Raw genomic sequence first — 18,336 nt, forward strand, 5'->3', positions numbered from 1 at the left:
TCAGAGTGAACACCTGCAGCTGGCGCTGAGGAGGTGGCAGCGTTGCCTTCCTACTCCGAGTCCGTCCCGCAGCTTCCCGGGTTCCGTTCGGTGGAAAAGCAGGGTTCGGGTAACCCTGTTGGGTGCGCCACTTGCGGCGGGCGGAGGAAGCAAGCAGCCGATTCAGTGTGAATGATAGAGCAAGCTTCAACTTTATTGAAAGAAATCACCCCTTACATAAGCACTCTACAATAATCATGCACACTACTCACAAATCTATTGGGTACATGTAACAGGCTACATTATAATGTCCCAGCCCCTTGTGGCATCTCAGACATGTCACAACATCTTCCCTCTTCTGGCCTGCCTCCTTTCCCAAGGTTGTTTTTACCATCAAGGCCATTGTGTGCCTCAGTTTCTCTCTTTGTTAACATAACAGTTAGGCATAACTGTACCCTGGGTTTTTCCTCTGTTTACCTCAGGTGGCTGTGACCAGCTCCTGCAGAGACCCATGGCCTTGCTCTCTGCAAGCCGTTCTCCAACACGCCGCTGTCAGACTCCCGGCGGTACCGGGCGTTCCCCTCCAGACCCCATCTGCCGAGGTTCCCGGAGATCCGGTTTGGAGTCAGACCTGGGATGGCTGTTAATCAAGGTAAGGGTATAACGGCTTGAGAAACAAGAATTAATGCCCTGGCTGCTGCTGGCTGTAAATAGGAAGGGAATGTGCAGAAGCGGCAGAGTTCTTTTTGTTGCAGGAGGAACCCCGGGCAGTGGTGCCAGGATCTCTGGCATCGTGTGTGTCTGGGATATACCCACGGTGAAGCGATGCTCCAGACCCTGGGTTTCTGCTCTTGATAACACGTGACCGCCTACACACGTACCCAGAGCAGCCAGGGGTTGTTTTTACGGTGGACGGAGCTTTTTGCATTGCTGGTGGATTTTGTATAGAATGCGTAAGTGCGGATCTGAACGGTTTTGCTTCAGAGACGAGAGCCTGGAGCTTTTGCTCTGAGTTGGCAGCGCTCTGATTTCTCGTGTCCCTGGGCAGACAGACCCTGGGGTTGAGAAGAGCCCTGCTGCTGTGTGGAGCTGCAGGAGGGCACACAGGGGACAGGAATACAGTTTCAGTTGATGGCACTGGATTTACTTGTAAAGGTAAAACCCGAGGTTTTTCCCCATTAATGTTTTTTTTGTTTGCTTGATTTTTTTTTTTTTTGGTGTACTTAACCTATTTTCAAAACAAATTACTCGTGTTTGTAATATGTAGGTCTGTGTCCTACAGGTTGGCCTGTGTCAGATGCACACTTGAATCCGTAGCTAGTTACCCCTCACCACTGAGGGATGAACAGAAATTGCTCAGTCTGCAGCTGCTGAGAGAGCAGCAACCTTCACAGTGGTGTGAGCACCAAGGCACAAGCAGCACACGGCCCTGTGTCTTTATAGCTACGTCTGTGCTAGCCATAAACTGAAACAAAAAATTTGGAGATGGTAAAACCAGCTTCAAACTGCAAATAGTAAAAAGACTGAATAAAGCAGTGGATTAAAAAAGGGGAGTTCACTGGCAATTCTGAGGTCAGGTTGTTATGCCAGCTTCTGCATCTCAGGGGTTTGCACAGTGTTCTGCTGATTAAGGATACCAATTAAACTCAGACACCCGAGTGAAAAGAGCAGGCGTATTTTACTGGAAATAACTAAATGTAACAGAATAATACAGAACACACCGTAAGAAAAGACAGAATAATGCACTTAAATAAGAAAATACAGGATAATGCGTCAGATCATTACTACCTGAGAGAGAGAAGAGTGATTAAGAAAGATCCATCCCCACGTGCACACGTTACCATCACCCAGACCCGCAGTCGCGGGGCAGCCCCGGTCACAGCGAGGGTTTGCAGAGCCTGTCCCGGCAAGGGGGAAATCCTACGCGGTGCCTCCGCCCGTAGGTGAGGCTGCCAAAGTCGCTGCGAGCGGGTCCAGCCTTATAGACCAGAGATCGACAGGCCAGAACAGCTGGCACCTCTGTTTTGAGCGGAAAATTTCTGGTTTCATCCTCCTGTTGGATTCCACCCAAAGCCTGGCCAGGGCTCAGGGGGGGAAACCAAGGGAGTTTCTAACAAGGCCAGATACCTGGGTTCTCAGCCTTGAACAAGGCTGAACAAGGGCAGTTGGATACATTCTCTCCTCACTCCTGATTCTATTTTGTCTAAGCTGCATCTTTCACTAGCGAGTTTACGTACTCTGTTAATGATTACACACTAAACAGCTTCGGCTTGGGGCCTGTTGTTCAGGCTTCAGGACTTCAAAGCTTTAGCACTTTTTCCATCAGCATAAGTGCGCTGTTATAACTTAGTACAATACCTACTAGCACAGTGGCTTTCAGTTATAAAATATACAGGATTCGTCTATAGGTCAGCTCTGGCTTGGGCCAGTTGTCCAAGCCTTAGCACTTCACACAGTAAAAGGGAACAATTGGCATGGCTCTAATTGGGTCATTTAAGTTTCAATACTAATTCTCTCATCTTATGTAACAAATGTAATTGAATACATAAACGCACATTTTATAACACATTAGAAGGCTGTATTACAATTTCTTTATGACAGGGCTTTTCTGGCTGTCTTTAGCACTTGCAGTATTACTTGTTAAAGGGTCATTCAGGTTCATTTGCTGGTTTAAAACAAAGCGGAGTGAAAATCAGGAAAAGATACAATGCAATAAGATTATTTTTCCCCCCCAGATTGCTTAGCAGACTACTCTAGCTACCAGAGACGTGAAATACGTGGCCTAACTGAAACTTCAGGCGAAAGGTTTGTCGTCCTGTTGCGGGCACTGGCAGGCGCAGACACGCGCTGCTGCATCTCCCCCGCGAGACAGGTGGGTGCCGGTGGAAGCGCCGCAGTTTTACTGCCCCGGCTGTGGAGGGCAGCCGGCCTGTTGGGGCACAGCACTGTGCTCTGCCCTCTCACACGCTGTGTTGGTGTCTCAAGAAAACAAGAATTTGGCCTAGAGAGCAGCGATGCTGTGTGTTGTGCTCTTGGCCCAGCACCGAGCTGGGTGGAGACCAGAGTTGTGACTTAAGGACAGACATAACCAGTTTGACTTAACGGAAACACTGACCCCATCTGGCATGCCAAATCAGATGGTGTGGTTGTTCCCTTTTCTTACATAAATTACAGTCCTGGGGGATAGATTCCGGCATTGGTTTCTGCCAGAGTGAGCCTTACTGCTAACAGTTTGTGTAGAATTGTTACCTGCTGATGTTCTCCTCATGCTTTGTACCACTCTGACAGTTTTGGCTGTGGATCAGAATCGGAACTTCAGAACCATTTTAAGAGGCATATTTTTATATTAATACATTTTTTTCATTTTTTAAAATTGGGGATATGGAATATTTGAGATCTAATTTAAGTGATAGTTCCTTATTCACTATTCAGTGAGTTTAAATCATTTCCAAAGTAAATGAAACCAAAGCAAATTAAGGTCATTACAATTTTGTGTGAGACCGTCCAATCAGGGGCGCAACCCAGATTAAGCGCATCACTTCCATAAGTAATCCAGAATGAATTTCCCAGTGTCCTTCCTTGTCCACACCAGCCCTTCGACTCAGTCAGTGACGCCGAGCTCTGAGGGCTGCCCAAGCCGGCAACCTGCCTGCACGGGCAGAACCGTCCTGCCAGGGGCCGTCACCGAGGGGGACGCACAGGAGGCAACGCTGCGCCGGCGCCGTAATGAAGTTCACGTGGGATGATGAAGGATACTTCGTGTGAGTGCTGGCACCCCAGGTTCCCCTCGAGATCCCTTTCCAGACCCAGAGGTGGCCTGCATAAAGACTTAAAAATTAAGCTAGAGAAGACAGAAATGCCTGTATACTAGCAGAATTCTTTGAAAATCAGGTGTTCTATTGGGAGAATTGTTCTGTAAATGAAAAGATAATTGAGAAGCCCTTCCCCTGCTCTAAGACATGAACATTTCTTTAATTAATTGTTCATGTCATGCTGTTTTATCCTGGCCTAAACAATGTTAAAAAGAAGGGAAGTTGCTGCTGTGGGGAAAAGATCTTTTTTTTTTTGACACACATTACTTTTCTTCCTCACTAGACAGTGGGAATACGGCCACTAACAGACCCACCTGCGTCACTCTCCTGATCAGGGGGGATCTGATTGCCTGACAGGCCGGGCAGCCAGAAGTCTCTGGCTGCGATGCAGGTGTAACAATCCAACACAGGCTGGAGTAGGAGAGGTGTGCTTCCACGCACCCGTGTGACAGCGTGAGAAATAACTTCTCCCCAGAGGCTCCTGCCTGCTGCTGCCTGTGGTGGTGCTGGTGCCATGCGGGGAGCCGGGAGCCCGAGCCCCGGGCTCAGGCGGGGCCGTGGAGCTCCCTGGGCAAGGCAGGGCCGCCCTGGTGCTGCCCCGCTGCTGCCCGGGGAGGTTGAGGGGCCCCGGGAGCTCTGTCCTGCCAGGGAAGTTGTGCTCTGCCCGCTGCAGGGGCTGCAGAGCCAGGGGCAGCGGCCGTGGCCCAAGGGGCGGGTGTCGCCGTGGGGCTCTGGCGCCTGTGACATCACAGAGGACAAGTCCCCGAGGGCGTCACCAGGGTGCCAGGCGGCAGCACCCGCTGCAGTCCGGCTCAGGCCAGCGGTGAGTGAGGGCGGCGGGGGGAAGGCTGGGCTGGATGAGGGCCGGGGCAGAAGCTCTGGCCCCCGAGGGGGGCTTCTACAGCCGGGGCGAGGGCGCAGCCGCTGCGGGGAGCGCCTGGGGCAGGGCAGGTGCTGCCCTCGGGGCTGGGCGCAGCGGTGCCGGGGCTGCCAGCCACGGCCAGTGCCCGGGGGCTGTGGGGAGATGTCCCTGTCCCTGCAGCGCTCACCACCCTTCGCCCCCTCTCCCAGCCATCCCCGGGCCCCTGCATATTCCCCCCTGCTGCCACCTCCCTCCCACCCAGCCCCACTGACCCCCTTCTCTCCCTCCTCCTCCAGACCATGGCTGTGGGCAGCACCCGCTGCCTCCTGATGGTGCTGAGCCTCCTCAACCACGTTCTTCAAGTGAACAGGCGGAATGACGCGGCCACGCAAGACATGCTGCAGCAGCGTAAGGAGCAGCAGCAGCAGGAGTCGGCCTGGTTCATGGAGCAGTTGGAGCAGTTGGAGCAGTTGGAGCAGTTGGAGCAGTTGGAGCAGTTGGAGCAGTTGGAGCAGTTGGAGCAGTTGGAGCAGTTGGAGCAGTTGGAGCAGTTGGAGCAGTTGGAGCAGTTGGAGCAGTTGGAGCAGTTGGAGCAGTTGGAGCAGTTGGAGCAGTTGGAGCAGTTGGAGCAGATGGAGCAGATGGAGCAGATGGAGCAGATGGAGCAGATGGAGCCAGGAGCTGTGCGACCTCACTCCGCAAGGCATGCTCCGCGCGGCCTGCTGGCACTGGGTGCTTTGGTCCTCTGCCGAAACCCTGCTCCTGCTCCTTGTGCTCTACTGGCTGCGCCGGCGGAGGAGCGCTGACTCCAACAGCCGCAGCCAGTGATGAAGCTCCAGAGGTGCCAAGGAGAAGAGAGAGGAGGATGACTCGGAGGGCAGAGCGGACCCCAGTGACACTTGGGTGGAGACAAGCCTCAGGATAAGGTGGGGACCTCCGCTACATCTGCCAAGCCCTTCCCAAGAGCTTCTTTTCTGTCGGGTTTTCTTTTCAGCCTTGGGATGGGACAGTGCCTGTGAACACCTGAGCACCCCCAAGAACAACACTGCCAACCGCCTGCTGCTCGTGCCCCTGAGACCACCCCTCAGGCACGTCTTCCACCAGAGGCAGGCACCGTGGAGGATCTGCCGGCGAGGCGCTGCTGCATCCCCGTGGAGCACCTGATGAACTATGTGCTGTGCTTCCTCTGCCCCGTGACGGGCTGAACACAAGCCGGGTCCCCGTTTCCCACACAGCCTCTACATCTGCTCGCTGTCGTGATGATCCTCCTGCTTGGAGGCGCAGGAGGGATTTACCCTATGTAAATACCCAATAAATAGGCTATAAATAAATTAACGCGCTCTGTGTGCTGATTTGTATACGTGTAGTGACCGATCAGAAGATTTTGCCATCTCTTGGGTGCCCGCTTAAGCTCCATCTTGACTAAGGGGAGGTTGTCCTGCAGGCCCCAAGCATCCGGCGGGAGGAGGGGGTGGTAAAAGGGGGTCAGGGGGATTTGGGAAATACCCAAATTGCCAAATCCCCAGTGCTCCAGCTACTACTCACTGAGGGCAAGGCAGGAGCAGACCGCTTTGCACCCTGGCACTTGAGAGGAGCAGCTCCAGCTCTGCCATACATGCAGCATCGGGGCTCTCCTGTGGTACTTCGGTGCTTGAGAACAGGAGACGCTCCGGCCACCTGGAGCCAGACAGGATCCGACATCACGCACCATTAGAGCCTCGGGCACAAAAAGCATACAGCTGGCCCGGAGAACGCTTCTGACCGGTCATGCACCAGCCCCAAGTGCCGGCCCCTGTCGCCAGCGCAATAAAGTTGGCTGCTCACCCCATCCGCACCGGGAGATTCATTAAACGCCTCGGCACGTGTCAGAGCATCCACTGCCTTGTAGTGACAGGTCACGAATCTGTAGTCTCGTGCGAGGTTTCCACCTGCCAACGCTTCCGTGTACTTCTTCCATCTGCTCTCGCCCTTACAAAACCAACAGCCGGTCTCTGGGTCTTTTGCTTTCTAGTCAATGATATTATTTTGTAGTTTAGGTCATCTGCACGTCTCTCTCTCCGTCCCTCTCTGGTTTGGATAGCTGAATAATGTAACGAACTGTTCAAGATTAACCACGTGCATATTCCTGTACTAAAAAAAAACGCAGGTGAGAAAGGCAGAAGCGTCTCACCAGGACACACGTAAAAATACAGCGGGGTTGGCAGTTTCAGCCCTGTTTGGCGGTGCTGGTTGCTGTAGCCCTGGGCTAGCTCAGTGCTTCCAGCTCCAACATGCTGCACAGGCTGAGTTTCTTGCCGGGTTCTGCCCATGTGTGGTTGGCCGCAGTGTAGCTCCGTTCCTTACCCGATTCATCTGCTTTGGGAAGATTTTGAGCTGTTGCACAGGCAGGACTGAGCAGGGAAGGTGTCTGGCTTTGGGCTCTTGCACGATTTCATCAATCCAATGACACTGACTACTCTTTGGCTTATCCCTGTTGTTCAGTCCAGGCACATCAGCCTCCGAGAAGGCTTAGCCTACCTTGGCACCCATTTGTTTTCCTAGAATTGTCATGCAGGCTATTGAACATGTTTGCATGTCCAGAAATGCGCTTCTTCGTGTTTCTACTATGGGCTAAGGCCACAGACAGAGTTCTTAGCTATTTTAAATGGGAAGGAAATCACCGAGTTCTTGGTTCTATGCAGGACAGTTTCTTCTTGTCAGAGAAGAGAGGACCAGCTGGCAGGAGGCTGACCTGATGCTGTTCCCAAGGTGGCCAGGTTGCCTGAGAGCAAACTCCACTTGAAGAAAGGACAACTCGACTTTGCAAAGAAGATCAGTTTGCTTCGATTAGTGGTTCTCCAAAGAAATTCTGATTCATGGTGATGAGTTTTTCTCCACATTAAAGCCTCTTCATGAGTAACGGGGTATTCTGGGTAGAAGCCCCAGAGTCCTCCAAGGAAGATATCCAGGATTATTTGTCCCTGAATGGACACTCTCTTCTCTGGGATCTGTCAAAGATTCCTCCCAGACATGTCCCAGACTGTCCTGAGCTCTGCTGCAGGGACCTGAGATCCCATTTAGCAGCCTTTGACTCTTCCAAGGATGCCACCTGAAAGATTTTTTACCTCCTGGGGAAAGCTCACCTCCAGCATCCACCCAGATCTTCTGCCAGGCATCTCCTGCTCTCTTTTCTCCTTTGATTAGGGGTCATCAGATCACAGGTAGCAGCCTCTGACACCTCCAAAGTGAGACACCCGTGATGTGCTGTCTCCTGGAAAGAAAGATTTTTGCTCAAACTTCCACCCAAGATGCCTCCCAGCATATCCTGGAGTCTTTTCACCCCTGATTTAGGGAGGCTTCATCCTGAGTAGCAGCCCCAGACTTCTCCAAAGACAGACAGAGGTTTTTTCTCCCTCAGAGGACACTCTCTTCTCTGGAATCTGCCCAAGATTCCTCCCAGACATATCCCACACTGTCCTGAGCCCTGCTGCAGGGAACTGAGGTCCCAGGTAGCAGCCCCAGACCCCTCCAGGGATGCCACCTGAAATATTTTTTACCTTCTGGGGAAAGCTCACCTTCAACATCCACCCAGGCCTACTGACAGGCATCTCCTGCTCTCTTCTCTCCTTTCTTTTTAGGGTCGTCAGACCCCAGGTACTTGCCCCTGAGAATTGCAAAGGGAGACACCCAAGACATGTTTTCTCCTGTAAAGAAAGATTTTTGCTCAAACGTCCACCCAAGGTTCCTCCCAGGCATATCCTGGAGTCTTTTCACCCCTCATTTAGGGAGGCTTAATCCTGGGTAGCAGCCCCAGAGTCCTCCAAGGAAGAAACCCACAGGTTTTTCCTCCCTCAAAGGACACTCTCTTCTCTGGGATCTGCCCAGGATTCCTCTCAGACATATCCCACAATGTCCTGAGCCCTGCTGCAGGGACCTGAGATCCCATTTAGCAGCCTTTGACTCTTCCAAGGATGCCACCTGAAAGATTTTTTACCTCCTGGGGAAAGCTCACCTCCAGCATCCACCCAGATCTTCTGCCAGGCATCTCCTGCTCTCTTCTCTCCTTCGATTTAGGGCCATCAGATCACAGGTAGCAGCCTCTAACACCTCCAAAGTGACACACCAGTGATGTGCTGTACCCTGTAAAGAAAGACTTTTGCTCAAACGTCCACCCAAGGTTCCTCCCAGGCATATCCTGGAGTCTATTCACCCCTACTTTAGGGAGGCCTAACCCTGGGTAGCAGCCCCAGACTTCTCCAAGGAAGATACACAGAGGTTTTTTTCTCCCTCAAAGGACACTCTCTTCTCTGGGATCTGCCCAAGATTCCTCCCAGACATCTCCCAGACTGTCCTGAGTCCTGCTGCGCGGACCTGTGTTCCAAGGTAGCAGACGTAGACTCTTCCACGGAAGTCACCAGAATTATCTTTTATTTGTACAGCCATTTCCCGGGTGTTCGGTACATCTATAAGTTAATACCAGATGTTAAGGAAATAACCCTGGTGTCTTTGTTTTCTAGTCCTGTCGCCAAAATATGCTGCTGTTCCTTCCTGCCACTCACTTGATAACTTGTCACATAATTCCTCACTAGAGGGGAACATAAATAATTTGCTTTCTTGGAGAAATACTTCTCGCACACATCACTACCTCCTTATTGGTACCACGATTCAATGGTGAAATAGTGAACATCAGGGTTACGGGGAGATCTCTACAAGAACACGTTGTCTGGTAGTTTTCTTGACAAGTTTTTCACACTTTCAGCTCCAAGACTCCCCTTTCCACACCAGCAAAGGTAGTGACCCCAAGCAGAGACCCTCTCCCCAGCCTCACACTCCTCACCTCTCTCTGAACCCCGTCCTCCTGCAGAAGCTGCACTCTCAGGGCACTGAACTCAAAGGCACACTGGATCCTGCTCTACTGGCAGAGGAGGGCTGCCTGGGGGGTTTCACCTCCAGACTGAACTGTGTCCTCCCACGTCCCCTGCCCTCTGCTGCTAAGGCACAGGCAGGAGGGGAGGCCTCACCCTGACAGCCCGGCAGGCGCTGACCCCGGGGCCACACAGGGAGGTGCCCCACACGTCCCCTTGCCCAGAACCCCCAGCTTCCCCCCACGCCACCCCCTCTGCCACACACAGCCCCAGCTTCCCCCGCCCCACGGCGCCTCCCCCCAGAGCTGTCACACACAAACAACTGCCCCAGCTTCCCCCGCCACGCACAGGGACCCTCGGAGCTGCCCCTGCACATCCCCACTGTCACACGCAGGCAGCCCCCACAGCTCCGCCCAGCCAGCCCCCCCACACCACCCCGGGGGGGTCTCCGCAGCTCCCCCCGTCAGAGGCGCGGCCTCAGCGCAGCCCCCAACCAGACCTCACCGTTACACACCGGCAGCCCCACAGCTACACCCTCCTCACCCACAAGAGGCCCCACGTCACCCGCGTCCCGACCCCTGTCACGCACGGGTGCCCCCACATCCCCCCAGCCCTGACCCCACACCCCGGCGGCCCCACGGCTCTCCCTCGGACCCCCCGGCCCTGTGCAGGCCCCAGGCCCCAGGCGGTGCCGGGCGGGGGGCAGCCACAGTACCTGCCGCAGGGGCTCCGCAGAGGTGAGGAGACACCCCCTTGCCCTCAGGCGGCGCAGGGGCTCCCCTTTCTCCAGCCGGGAGCAGGCGGGGGGCGCCCGGCAGCCGCGGCCCCCACACGCCTCAGAGCCCAGGGCCGCGCCGCGCGGGGGGAGGCGGCGCCTGATGCCGTGGCGGCAGGCAGGGGGCGGGGCAGGCGGGGGCGGCGCTCGGGCGGGAAGGGCCGCCCCGGGCAGACCTGGCCTCCCCGCGCGCTGTGCCGGGGCAGACCCGGCTGCCGGGGGACCGGGCCGTGGCGGCGGCGGCCCCCCCACCCCGGGCACGGGTTGGCGTCCTCCGGGAGACGGCGGCGCCGGGCGCCTTCTGCCGGCTCCGGGCACGGGTCCCAGGACGCCGCTGGGCCCTAAAGGCTCCCGCCGGCGGCAGAGCCGCTGCTGGCGGAAAGCGGGGGGGGTGCGGCCGGTGTCGTCGAGAATCACGTGGCAGGAGCGCGGGCGGAACCAACAAAATAGCACACACCCACCCCGAGAGAAAACCTGAACCCTTCCCGCGAAACCAACAGCTGAAGCCGGGGAGGGAGACAAGCAGAGCCAGAGGGAACCCCGAAACGCCCACCGCCCCCCCACATCCCCCCGCTCCCACCGCCCCCATACCCCACTCCCCCATGTTTTGAGCGCCCCCCGCATTTTGGGTGCCCCTGATTGGCGGAAAAAAGACTCTACAACTCGAATCGAGTTACGCAGCCGGGGTGTTTACTCCGGCGCCGGGGTGCAAGGGGATCTCTCCACAAAGCTTGCACCCCCACCGCACACTCCACCCAAACTCGCCGAGTGTGGATACCCATATTCACGGGCCAGCAGCGGCAGCGGGGCCAGGCGGGGCCCCGCGTCCCTGGGGGGCGGCGGGGGGTCAGGGGCAGCCCCCAGGGAGCCCCCCCACACCTGCCCCCACAAATCCCCACACAAACCCCCAGAGGGACGTTTCGCGGCCCCACAGAGACACCCCCTTGGAAGCGCTGATGAGCAGAGACCGGGCTTCTGCTTGTTGGCCCAGACTTTGGGCACAGCTGCCTGTGTGTCAGCCAACAGCACTTTCAGATTTGGCCATCGAGATCAAATTCAGCTGGGCTTTCTGTGGTATGCTAGGTCATGAGCAAAGCCTGGGCACTGCCCCGGAGGGGCCTGCGTTGACATTTTAAATGGCAGAAAGATGCTTTCTGTATACAAGTGTCCTTGCAACCCATTTTCTGTACTCAGGGGTAGGGATCTTGAGAGGCTTCTTACGGGAATAACTCTCAGTGGGCGTCAGGAGCAACAAATGCATTTCTCTCTGTATTCACAGCTCACAGCTCAGTGAAGGAGATGCTGGAGTCCAGCCTGTTTGAAGCTCAGCAGCACTCATCTCAGCTGGCGATCACCAGGAGTCCGCTTGAAATCCAACTTCACACCGTCAGGCAGGCCAAGGAGGTGATACAAGGTGAGAGCCTCCTGTTTCTGGGGATCCCCTGCCTAGGGAAGGTGGTATAAAAATAGCTCTGTGTCCGCAGGGCTTCTGAGGAGCGAAGGAGATGGAGGCAGATCTCTCCTGCACTGAAGTTCAGATGGCTCAAGGTCAGGGAAGTCAGAACCGTTGTTTGTGTAGACTCTGAATCTTGCCGTTTGTCCTGTTTGCAGGGGAAGTGAAGTGCTTTCAGTGTGAGCTGGAAGCAGAGCGATCTCTGATGAGGCAGGAATGGGAAAACGTGGCGCAGCAGCTCTTGCAGACGGAGCAGCAGTGTAACGGTTCCCTCAAACTGCGGCAAACTGAGCATGAGGTGGAAATAAACGAGCTCCTGCAAGACCTGGTAGGAAACAATATGCTTCTGAATTCTTCAAGCAAGCTCTGTGGGCTGGCTTTAGAGGAGTAACAACCTGAGGGTGTGAAATGGCAGCAACATCTGTCATAGGTCACACCTTGCTGGGCCAGGCAGATAATCCTAACACCAACCCTAACCCCTGACCAAAACACCTAACCCTAACCCCCAACCCCTACTCCCTACCCCCAACCCCTACCCTGTAACCCTAACCCCTACCCTATCCCCTAAACCCAACCCCTAACACCTATCGCCAGCTGCTATCCTTCTATCCCTAACCCCGAACCCGTAACACTAACCGCAGCCCCTAACCCCAACTCCTACCCCTAATCCCTCATCCCAACACCTCACCCCTAACCCATAACTCTTACCCCTAACGAATAATGCCAACACCTCACCCCTAGCCCCTCACCCCTACCCCTCAACCTCTACCCCAACACCCAACCCCTGACCTGAATCCCTAATGCTTAACCCTGACCCCTAACCCCTACCCCCTAACGCCAGCTCCTAACCCCTACCCCCCAAGCCCCTACCTCCTCCCCCAAACCCATACCCCCTAACCCCTCACATGTAATGCCTAATGCCAATGCCTAACTCTGACCCCTACCCCCAGTCTCCTAACCCTGGCCCCAGTCCCCTTGCCTCTATCCCCTACCTCCTCCCCCCAACCCCTCACGCATAATGCCTAATGCCAACACCTAACTCTGACCCCTCACCCCAACCCCTAATGCTAACGCCTAACCCCGACCCCTAACTATAACCCCTAACTCCTAACCCTAACCCCTACCTTCTAACCCTCAGCCCTTACCTCAACCCCATCCCCCAATCATTATCCCCAACCTCCTAACCCATATCCCCTAACCCCAACCCTTAATCCCATCCTCCTACCCCTAACCCCCAATCCTTAACCCTAATCTCCTAACCTTAACCCCCAACCCTTAACCCCAATGTCCTAACCTTAACCCATAACACCTAACCCCAACCCCTAACCCTTACTGACAGCTCCTAATCTCCCCTAATCCCAGCCTCCTAACCCTATCCCTTAACCCCAACCCATAAACCCTATCTCTAACCCTAATCCCCTAGCCCTAACCCCAACCCCTAACTCCAACCTGCTAACCCCGACCTCTAACCCTTACCCCTAACCCCAACCTACTTCCCCTAACCCTTAACCCTATCCCTAACCCCTACCTTCTAACCCTCACCCCTTAGCCCAACCCCTAACCCCTATCCCCAACCATTATCCCCAACCTCTTAACCCTAGCCCCCAACCCTTATCCCCTAACCCCTATGCCCTAACCCCAAACCTCCTAACCTTAACCCCTAACCCTAACACCTAATGCCAACCCCTAACCCCTACCGACACCTCCTAACCTCCAACCCATAGCCCCTATCTCTAACCCTAATTCCCTAACCCCAACCCGTAACCCCTACTGCCAGCTCCTAACCTCCTACCCCTCCCTAGCCCTTAACCCTAACCTCTACCGCCAGCTCCTAACCTCCTACACCAACCTGTAACCCCAACACCTACCCCCAGCCCCTAACCTCCTACCCCAACCCCTATCCCCTCTTCCCCCTAACCCCAACCCCTAATCCCCAACCCTAACCCTCGTACTTGAAGGCACGTGAAGACCCAAGGGACTCTGCCAGGACAGCAAAAGCAGCCACACGTTCAGTGTAGGCCTAAGGTGACTTTAGCTGGAGGTTGGGAGCTCCCCACCCAAAGCTTGGCAGGAAAGGGGTAGGATCTTACCAGGCTGCTGTCTGCCATGAAGCGGACTCCTCACATTGCTGCCAACTGCAGTCACGGGAACTTTCTTCCTTTCTTTCTGTCCTTTCACCGTCGTCAGAGCTGTTATCTCTGGGCTTGAAGCATGGGGCACAGGCCCCTTGTTCCTGGTACTTCAGTTTGTGGCCTGTCTTGTGACAACTGGGGCATCAGGGTACCGGTCTCTTTTTCACCCTGCAGTCCCTCTACATCTTTCCACTGATGGAAAGGGATGTGAGCTTTGAAAATAGACTCTAAGGATAGAGAGAAATCCTGAGGAGACAGGTGCTAGGAAACAGGCGGCCGTCGGAGAGAGGAAGGTAACATCTCCTTTTCATAATGGTTGGACTCAATGATCCTAAAGGTCTTTCCAAACTAAATGGTTCTATGATTCTTCCACCTGCTAACCTCCCTTTTAAGTTCCTTGACAGGACATGATTTATGGAGAGCACAAAGCCATTGTTGTGCACTGTTGAAGTGGGGGGTTGTGGGAGGGATGAAGCTTCACATTTGTTCTGAGGAGCGTGGCTGGGACTTCACCTTGAAGTCTGTTCCTCCACTCATCAGGCAAGCGAGTGGGAGGGGCATCATTCAGAGCTGCAGGAGATAGTGGAGAAATGGGGAAAAGAGAAGGCGGAGACAGCAGGGGAGCACGAGAAGAAGCTGTGTGATATGAAGCAGAAAGTTGCGGCCACGCGAGCTCAACAAGAGGAAGAACAAACCAGAGTCGAAAATGCCAAGCAAGAGGTAAAGACTGTGAAAGGAGAATTTGTGTAGCTGTTTTGCAAGGCTAGAGCCATGGGAGATGTCTGGATGTCGGTCTGTGTGGAGCATGCCCTACATGCTTTCTGCATTGAATTTGGTGAGGTGAAAGGCAAGCAGGGTTCTCTTTGGGACTAGGAATGAGACCTGTCAGAGGAAGCCGGGCAGAAGCATCACTTTCAGTTGAGATTTCTGTTCTGCTATTGTGCTGGGTTTTTTAAGACTTGGAGTACCTTCGCAGTTCTCTTAACAGCCCTCTTTTGATCTTTACTGATACATGCTTATAACCTGAACTCCGTTAAAGACCAGACTGAATTTGTAGGACTGAATGCCTGTGAGGATGGGGTTTTTGTTTGGGGGGGTAAAGAGGGACATGGCAGGATTGTTGACAAAAGAAAGAGTTTTGAGGACGACTGAAATATTTCTGAGCAGTAAAACAGGGGTGTCTTCTGGGCTGTTTTAAGTCACTTGCTGGTAAGCTATTTTGTGCCCAGATCTCCTGTGCACCCTGTCACACAGTGAGAGTCCTCCTTGTGTCCCCCCCAAAGTCCTCTTCACGGAGTCTGCCTGGGGACAGCAGTACCCCCAGCTGTGTCTGCAGGGATCGAAATGCCAGGGCAGTGCTCAGAGATGTCAGCGTGTCCCCGTAGTGTCAGTACATTACCAAAGCCTAATGAATACCTTAAAAATGAAGTCATTTTCACCAAACCCCACGTGGAATACATGAGTTGTCTGAAGGAGCTGCTGGCTTCAGCCCTCTGGCAGCCCCCTGCATTTTCTCTGCTGCTAACTAGGTGTAGAAGTCACTATTGAAAGACAAACAGGCCACAGCAGAAGATGAGGGATACCCTCACCAGCAAGGGGAGACATCTGAGAAGTGCCACACATTGTCCTGTTAGGTATTGGATGTTTGTTGGAGGTTCGGTCACAGAGGGACTCTGTCTGGACCATGTTTATACTGCCAGTGGCAGAGAAGGGCCTGGGAGAGCAGCAACACAGCGCTTTGAGAGCGCGTCAGCCCACCGGTGTTGGAGCCTTGGCACACAAATTTTGTGTGGGAAGTTTAAACCTGTCCTCTCTTTGTTTCTGTGCAGGTCCTGCCAGAAAAGGAGCGTGAGAAGAGTGCTTTATTAGAGACACTGCTTCAGACTCAGGGAGAGCGAAGAGAAGCCAACCAGCAGCTGGAGCAGCTCAGGCGGGAGGTGAAAGAGCAGCGCGAGGACGGGCAGGTAAGTCTGACTGGTCGGGTGGGTTGAAGGAACAGGCCGTTGGCAACTGGACGTGAGCTGAGAGTGGCTGAGAGAAGCAGATAACAGAGTGAAGGGCAGTAACAAGGACATAAAGCCTAAGTGCTGTGAGCGAGGAGGCAGGGACTGCTGCAGGCACGGAAAGCACAGAGCCTGATGATCTCCAGAGATCAGCGACAGGAAGGGAGTGTTCCAGTGGAAGCAGAGCTGGGTAGAAAAGCAGAAGTGGCTGAATGAATGGGACTTTGGGACAGAAAGAAGAAAAAGCTGAACGTGCTGGCAGGTCCCAGTAGTTTGCTCTCCATTTGTGTCTGCAGAACATCACAGAAGAACTGCAAGCAGAGCTGCAGGAAACTCAGAGTAAGATGCAGGCAGTGGAGAAGAGGCACAAGGAAGAAATCAAACCCATGAAAGAGGAAATTACTGTCCTCCTTCAGCAGAGGGATGCTCTACAAAACCAGGTGAGTGAAACAGCAAGAGCTGCTGCAGTCATCAACCAGGTGGTCTCTGCCCAGGGCAGAGCAGCCGGCGATGGGGTCAGTCCCTCTGGCTGCCATCACCTTGTGGTCTCCGTCTCAGCTGGGCTGATGGAGACTGACCAGCCAGCTGCTGCCCTGGACAGATGGGCTGCTCTTTTTGTCCGTTTGCCAGCACTCCTCAGAAGGGATTTCTGCTGGCCTGTTACTGCTAGCCTTGTTATTTAAGGTGCTTTTTCAGAGGAACATGGTGACCCACTTAGATTTTTAAACAAGCCAGCTGTATCCATCGTGAGTCTGGTGCTTTCATGAAAGGGTGAAATTTAAGGTTGTACTTTCCCTTTCCTCACAGTATATGATATGGCTGATGTGGCTGACAGTGGCAAGCTGTAGTCTTTGACTGCTCTGTTGTGTTTTACTTGAGGTGGAAGAGTTGACATCTCAACTAGCAGCCTCTGAAGAGTCCCAGCAAGTGATTGGCTGCAAAGCTCAGCAAGATCTGAGTGAGGCACAGGAACTGTCAAGGCAGAAGGTGCTGGAGGTTGTCACCTCCAGAAGATCCTGGAGGAGAAGAGGAGTCAGTGGGAGAAGGTAGAACATCAGAACAAGGTGTTGCAAGGGTGTCTGGAGGGATCATTAAAATGACCAGTATCACAGACGTTGTGGAGAGACCACAGACCACCGTAAGAGCAGAAGAATATTGTTTATATCAGTAGTTGTTTTTTAGTTTAATTTTTCCAGTTGCATCCTTCTGAATAAGTAGGACACCTGGCAGTTCCCCCTCCTGGACGCCGGGGTCCCCCACAGCATCCTCTGTCCCCCGCAGCCTGTGGGCCCGGCGGTTCAGCCTTCTGAGCAACCAGGTGACACGGCTGGATGGGGATGGGGACGGTGACACCAACCCCCTGCGCCCCTCCAGCTGCTGCTGGCTGCCTGCACTGGCACACTTGGAGGGGGGGGCCCTCTGCCACCCTGATGTCCCCTCCTGTCCCCGTCCCTGTCCCCATATCCCTGTCCTCATCCCATCCCTGTTCTTGTCACCATTTCTTCTCTGTCCTGGTCCTTGTCCACATCCCTGTCCTTGTCCCCATTCCTGGTGGTTTTAACCCACAAACCATTTATTTCCTGGGGGGGGCCTGGTCCTGCCCTGCAGGGGACCAGGACACCTGTGGACACCTGTTCCCCTCCCCAGGGCAGTGGCTGTCCCAGCTGGGTGCTTGCTGAGTTGGGCAATAAAATCCCTTCTTTGTCCCCCTTTTGTCCTTCCATGTGTTTCATGTGTGTCCCAAGTGTCGTCCCCCCCCATGTCCCTGGTGTCCCCAGTGTCCCCAACGAGGCTGACAGCTTCATAGGAGCCTTTTATTGGGGAGCAGGGATGTCTGGTCCCCCTCAATTCTTCTTGGGCCTGGAGACCTGAGCCAACACCCACAGAGAGTAGCAGGTGCCTGCTAGGACAGGGGGGTTCAGGGACACCCTACCCCCCCCAAGAGACCCTACCCCCTGGGACCTGTCGTGGATGAAAGTATTGACACGGTAATGATTTAGTAAGAAATCTGATTTATAACTAACAGCCATTTATCATTACAAAATAATTCAGAAATGTTGAAAGAAAGAAAAGCGACTTATTTGCAGATTCTACAGTGACAAGATGCACCCTAACTTACTTAATGGTACCTTAACATATACATATACATGCAGCTACACAAAATGGACAAGCACATGCACAGAGGCAAAAGTATTTGGATCCAGTAGAATGGAGCACGTACCCACACCCCAATAAACAGAGAAAGAACGGGTGAAAGAGAAGCGAGCTCAAAGAAAAATTTCCCTCCTCCCGAGTTTAGAGCAAATACCCCCAATGCCTCGGCATTCCTCAGCGGGCGATAACTGGGACTCGAGCGGGTGGACTTCGCCCCGGCCTTCCCTCAACTCTGGCAGCAGAAACACCGTAAGAGTTTTGGTACCCGAGAGGCTCCCAGCTCAGGGGAGATGCTGGTCACAGGCTGCTGCCATCAAGGAGA

The 18,336-nt window shown here is 54.0% G+C and overlaps 1 protein-coding gene and 1 long non-coding RNA gene across 10 annotated transcripts; one reads left to right on the top strand and one right to left on the bottom strand.

Annotated features, from left to right (window-relative positions):
• Nucleotides 1-1,638: 1,638 nt before the first annotated feature.
• On the bottom strand, nt 1,639-10,371 carry LOC141974099 (uncharacterized). 5 transcript variants are annotated; one of them, XR_012635679.1, is made up of 5 exons: nt 10,213-10,371; nt 8,645-8,772; nt 8,208-8,336; nt 6,199-7,903; nt 1,639-3,796 (listed from the first exon to the last, which is right to left on the bottom strand). It is a non-coding gene; the product is annotated as an uncharacterized LOC141974099 (long non-coding RNA). The 5 variants fall into 5 exon arrangements; XR_012635683.1 differs by having other exon boundaries at nt 7,776-7,903; nt 10,213-10,366; XR_012635681.1 differs by lacking the exon at nt 1,639-3,796 and having other exon boundaries at nt 5,968-6,778; nt 6,997-7,903; nt 10,213-10,369.
• A 4-nt stretch (nt 10,372-10,375) lies between these two features.
• Nucleotides 10,376-17,077, top strand: LOC141974093 (centrosome-associated protein CEP250-like). 5 transcript variants are annotated; one of them, XM_074933354.1, is made up of 6 exons: nt 10,376-10,535; nt 11,552-11,686; nt 11,884-12,053; nt 15,687-15,821; nt 16,157-16,300; nt 16,740-17,077. In XM_074933354.1, the coding sequence occupies exons 1-6, from the start codon at nt 10,376-10,378 to the stop codon at nt 16,908-16,910; spliced, it is 915 nt and encodes a 304-aa protein (XP_074789455.1). In that variant the 3' UTR covers nt 16,911-17,077. The 5 variants fall into 5 exon arrangements, with proteins under 5 accessions (XP_074789455.1, XP_074789458.1, XP_074789456.1 ...); XM_074933357.1 differs by lacking the exon at nt 16,740-17,077 and adding an exon at nt 16,557-16,700; XM_074933355.1 differs by lacking the exon at nt 10,376-10,535 and adding an exon at nt 10,713-11,346.
• Nucleotides 17,078-18,336: the final 1,259 nt, after the last annotated feature.

This window comes from Athene noctua, unplaced genomic scaffold, assembly GCF_965140245.1.
Source record: "Athene noctua unplaced genomic scaffold, bAthNoc1.hap1.1 HAP1_HAP1_scaffold_31, whole genome shotgun sequence".
Taxonomy (NCBI): Eukaryota; Metazoa; Chordata; class Aves; order Strigiformes; family Strigidae; genus Athene; species Athene noctua.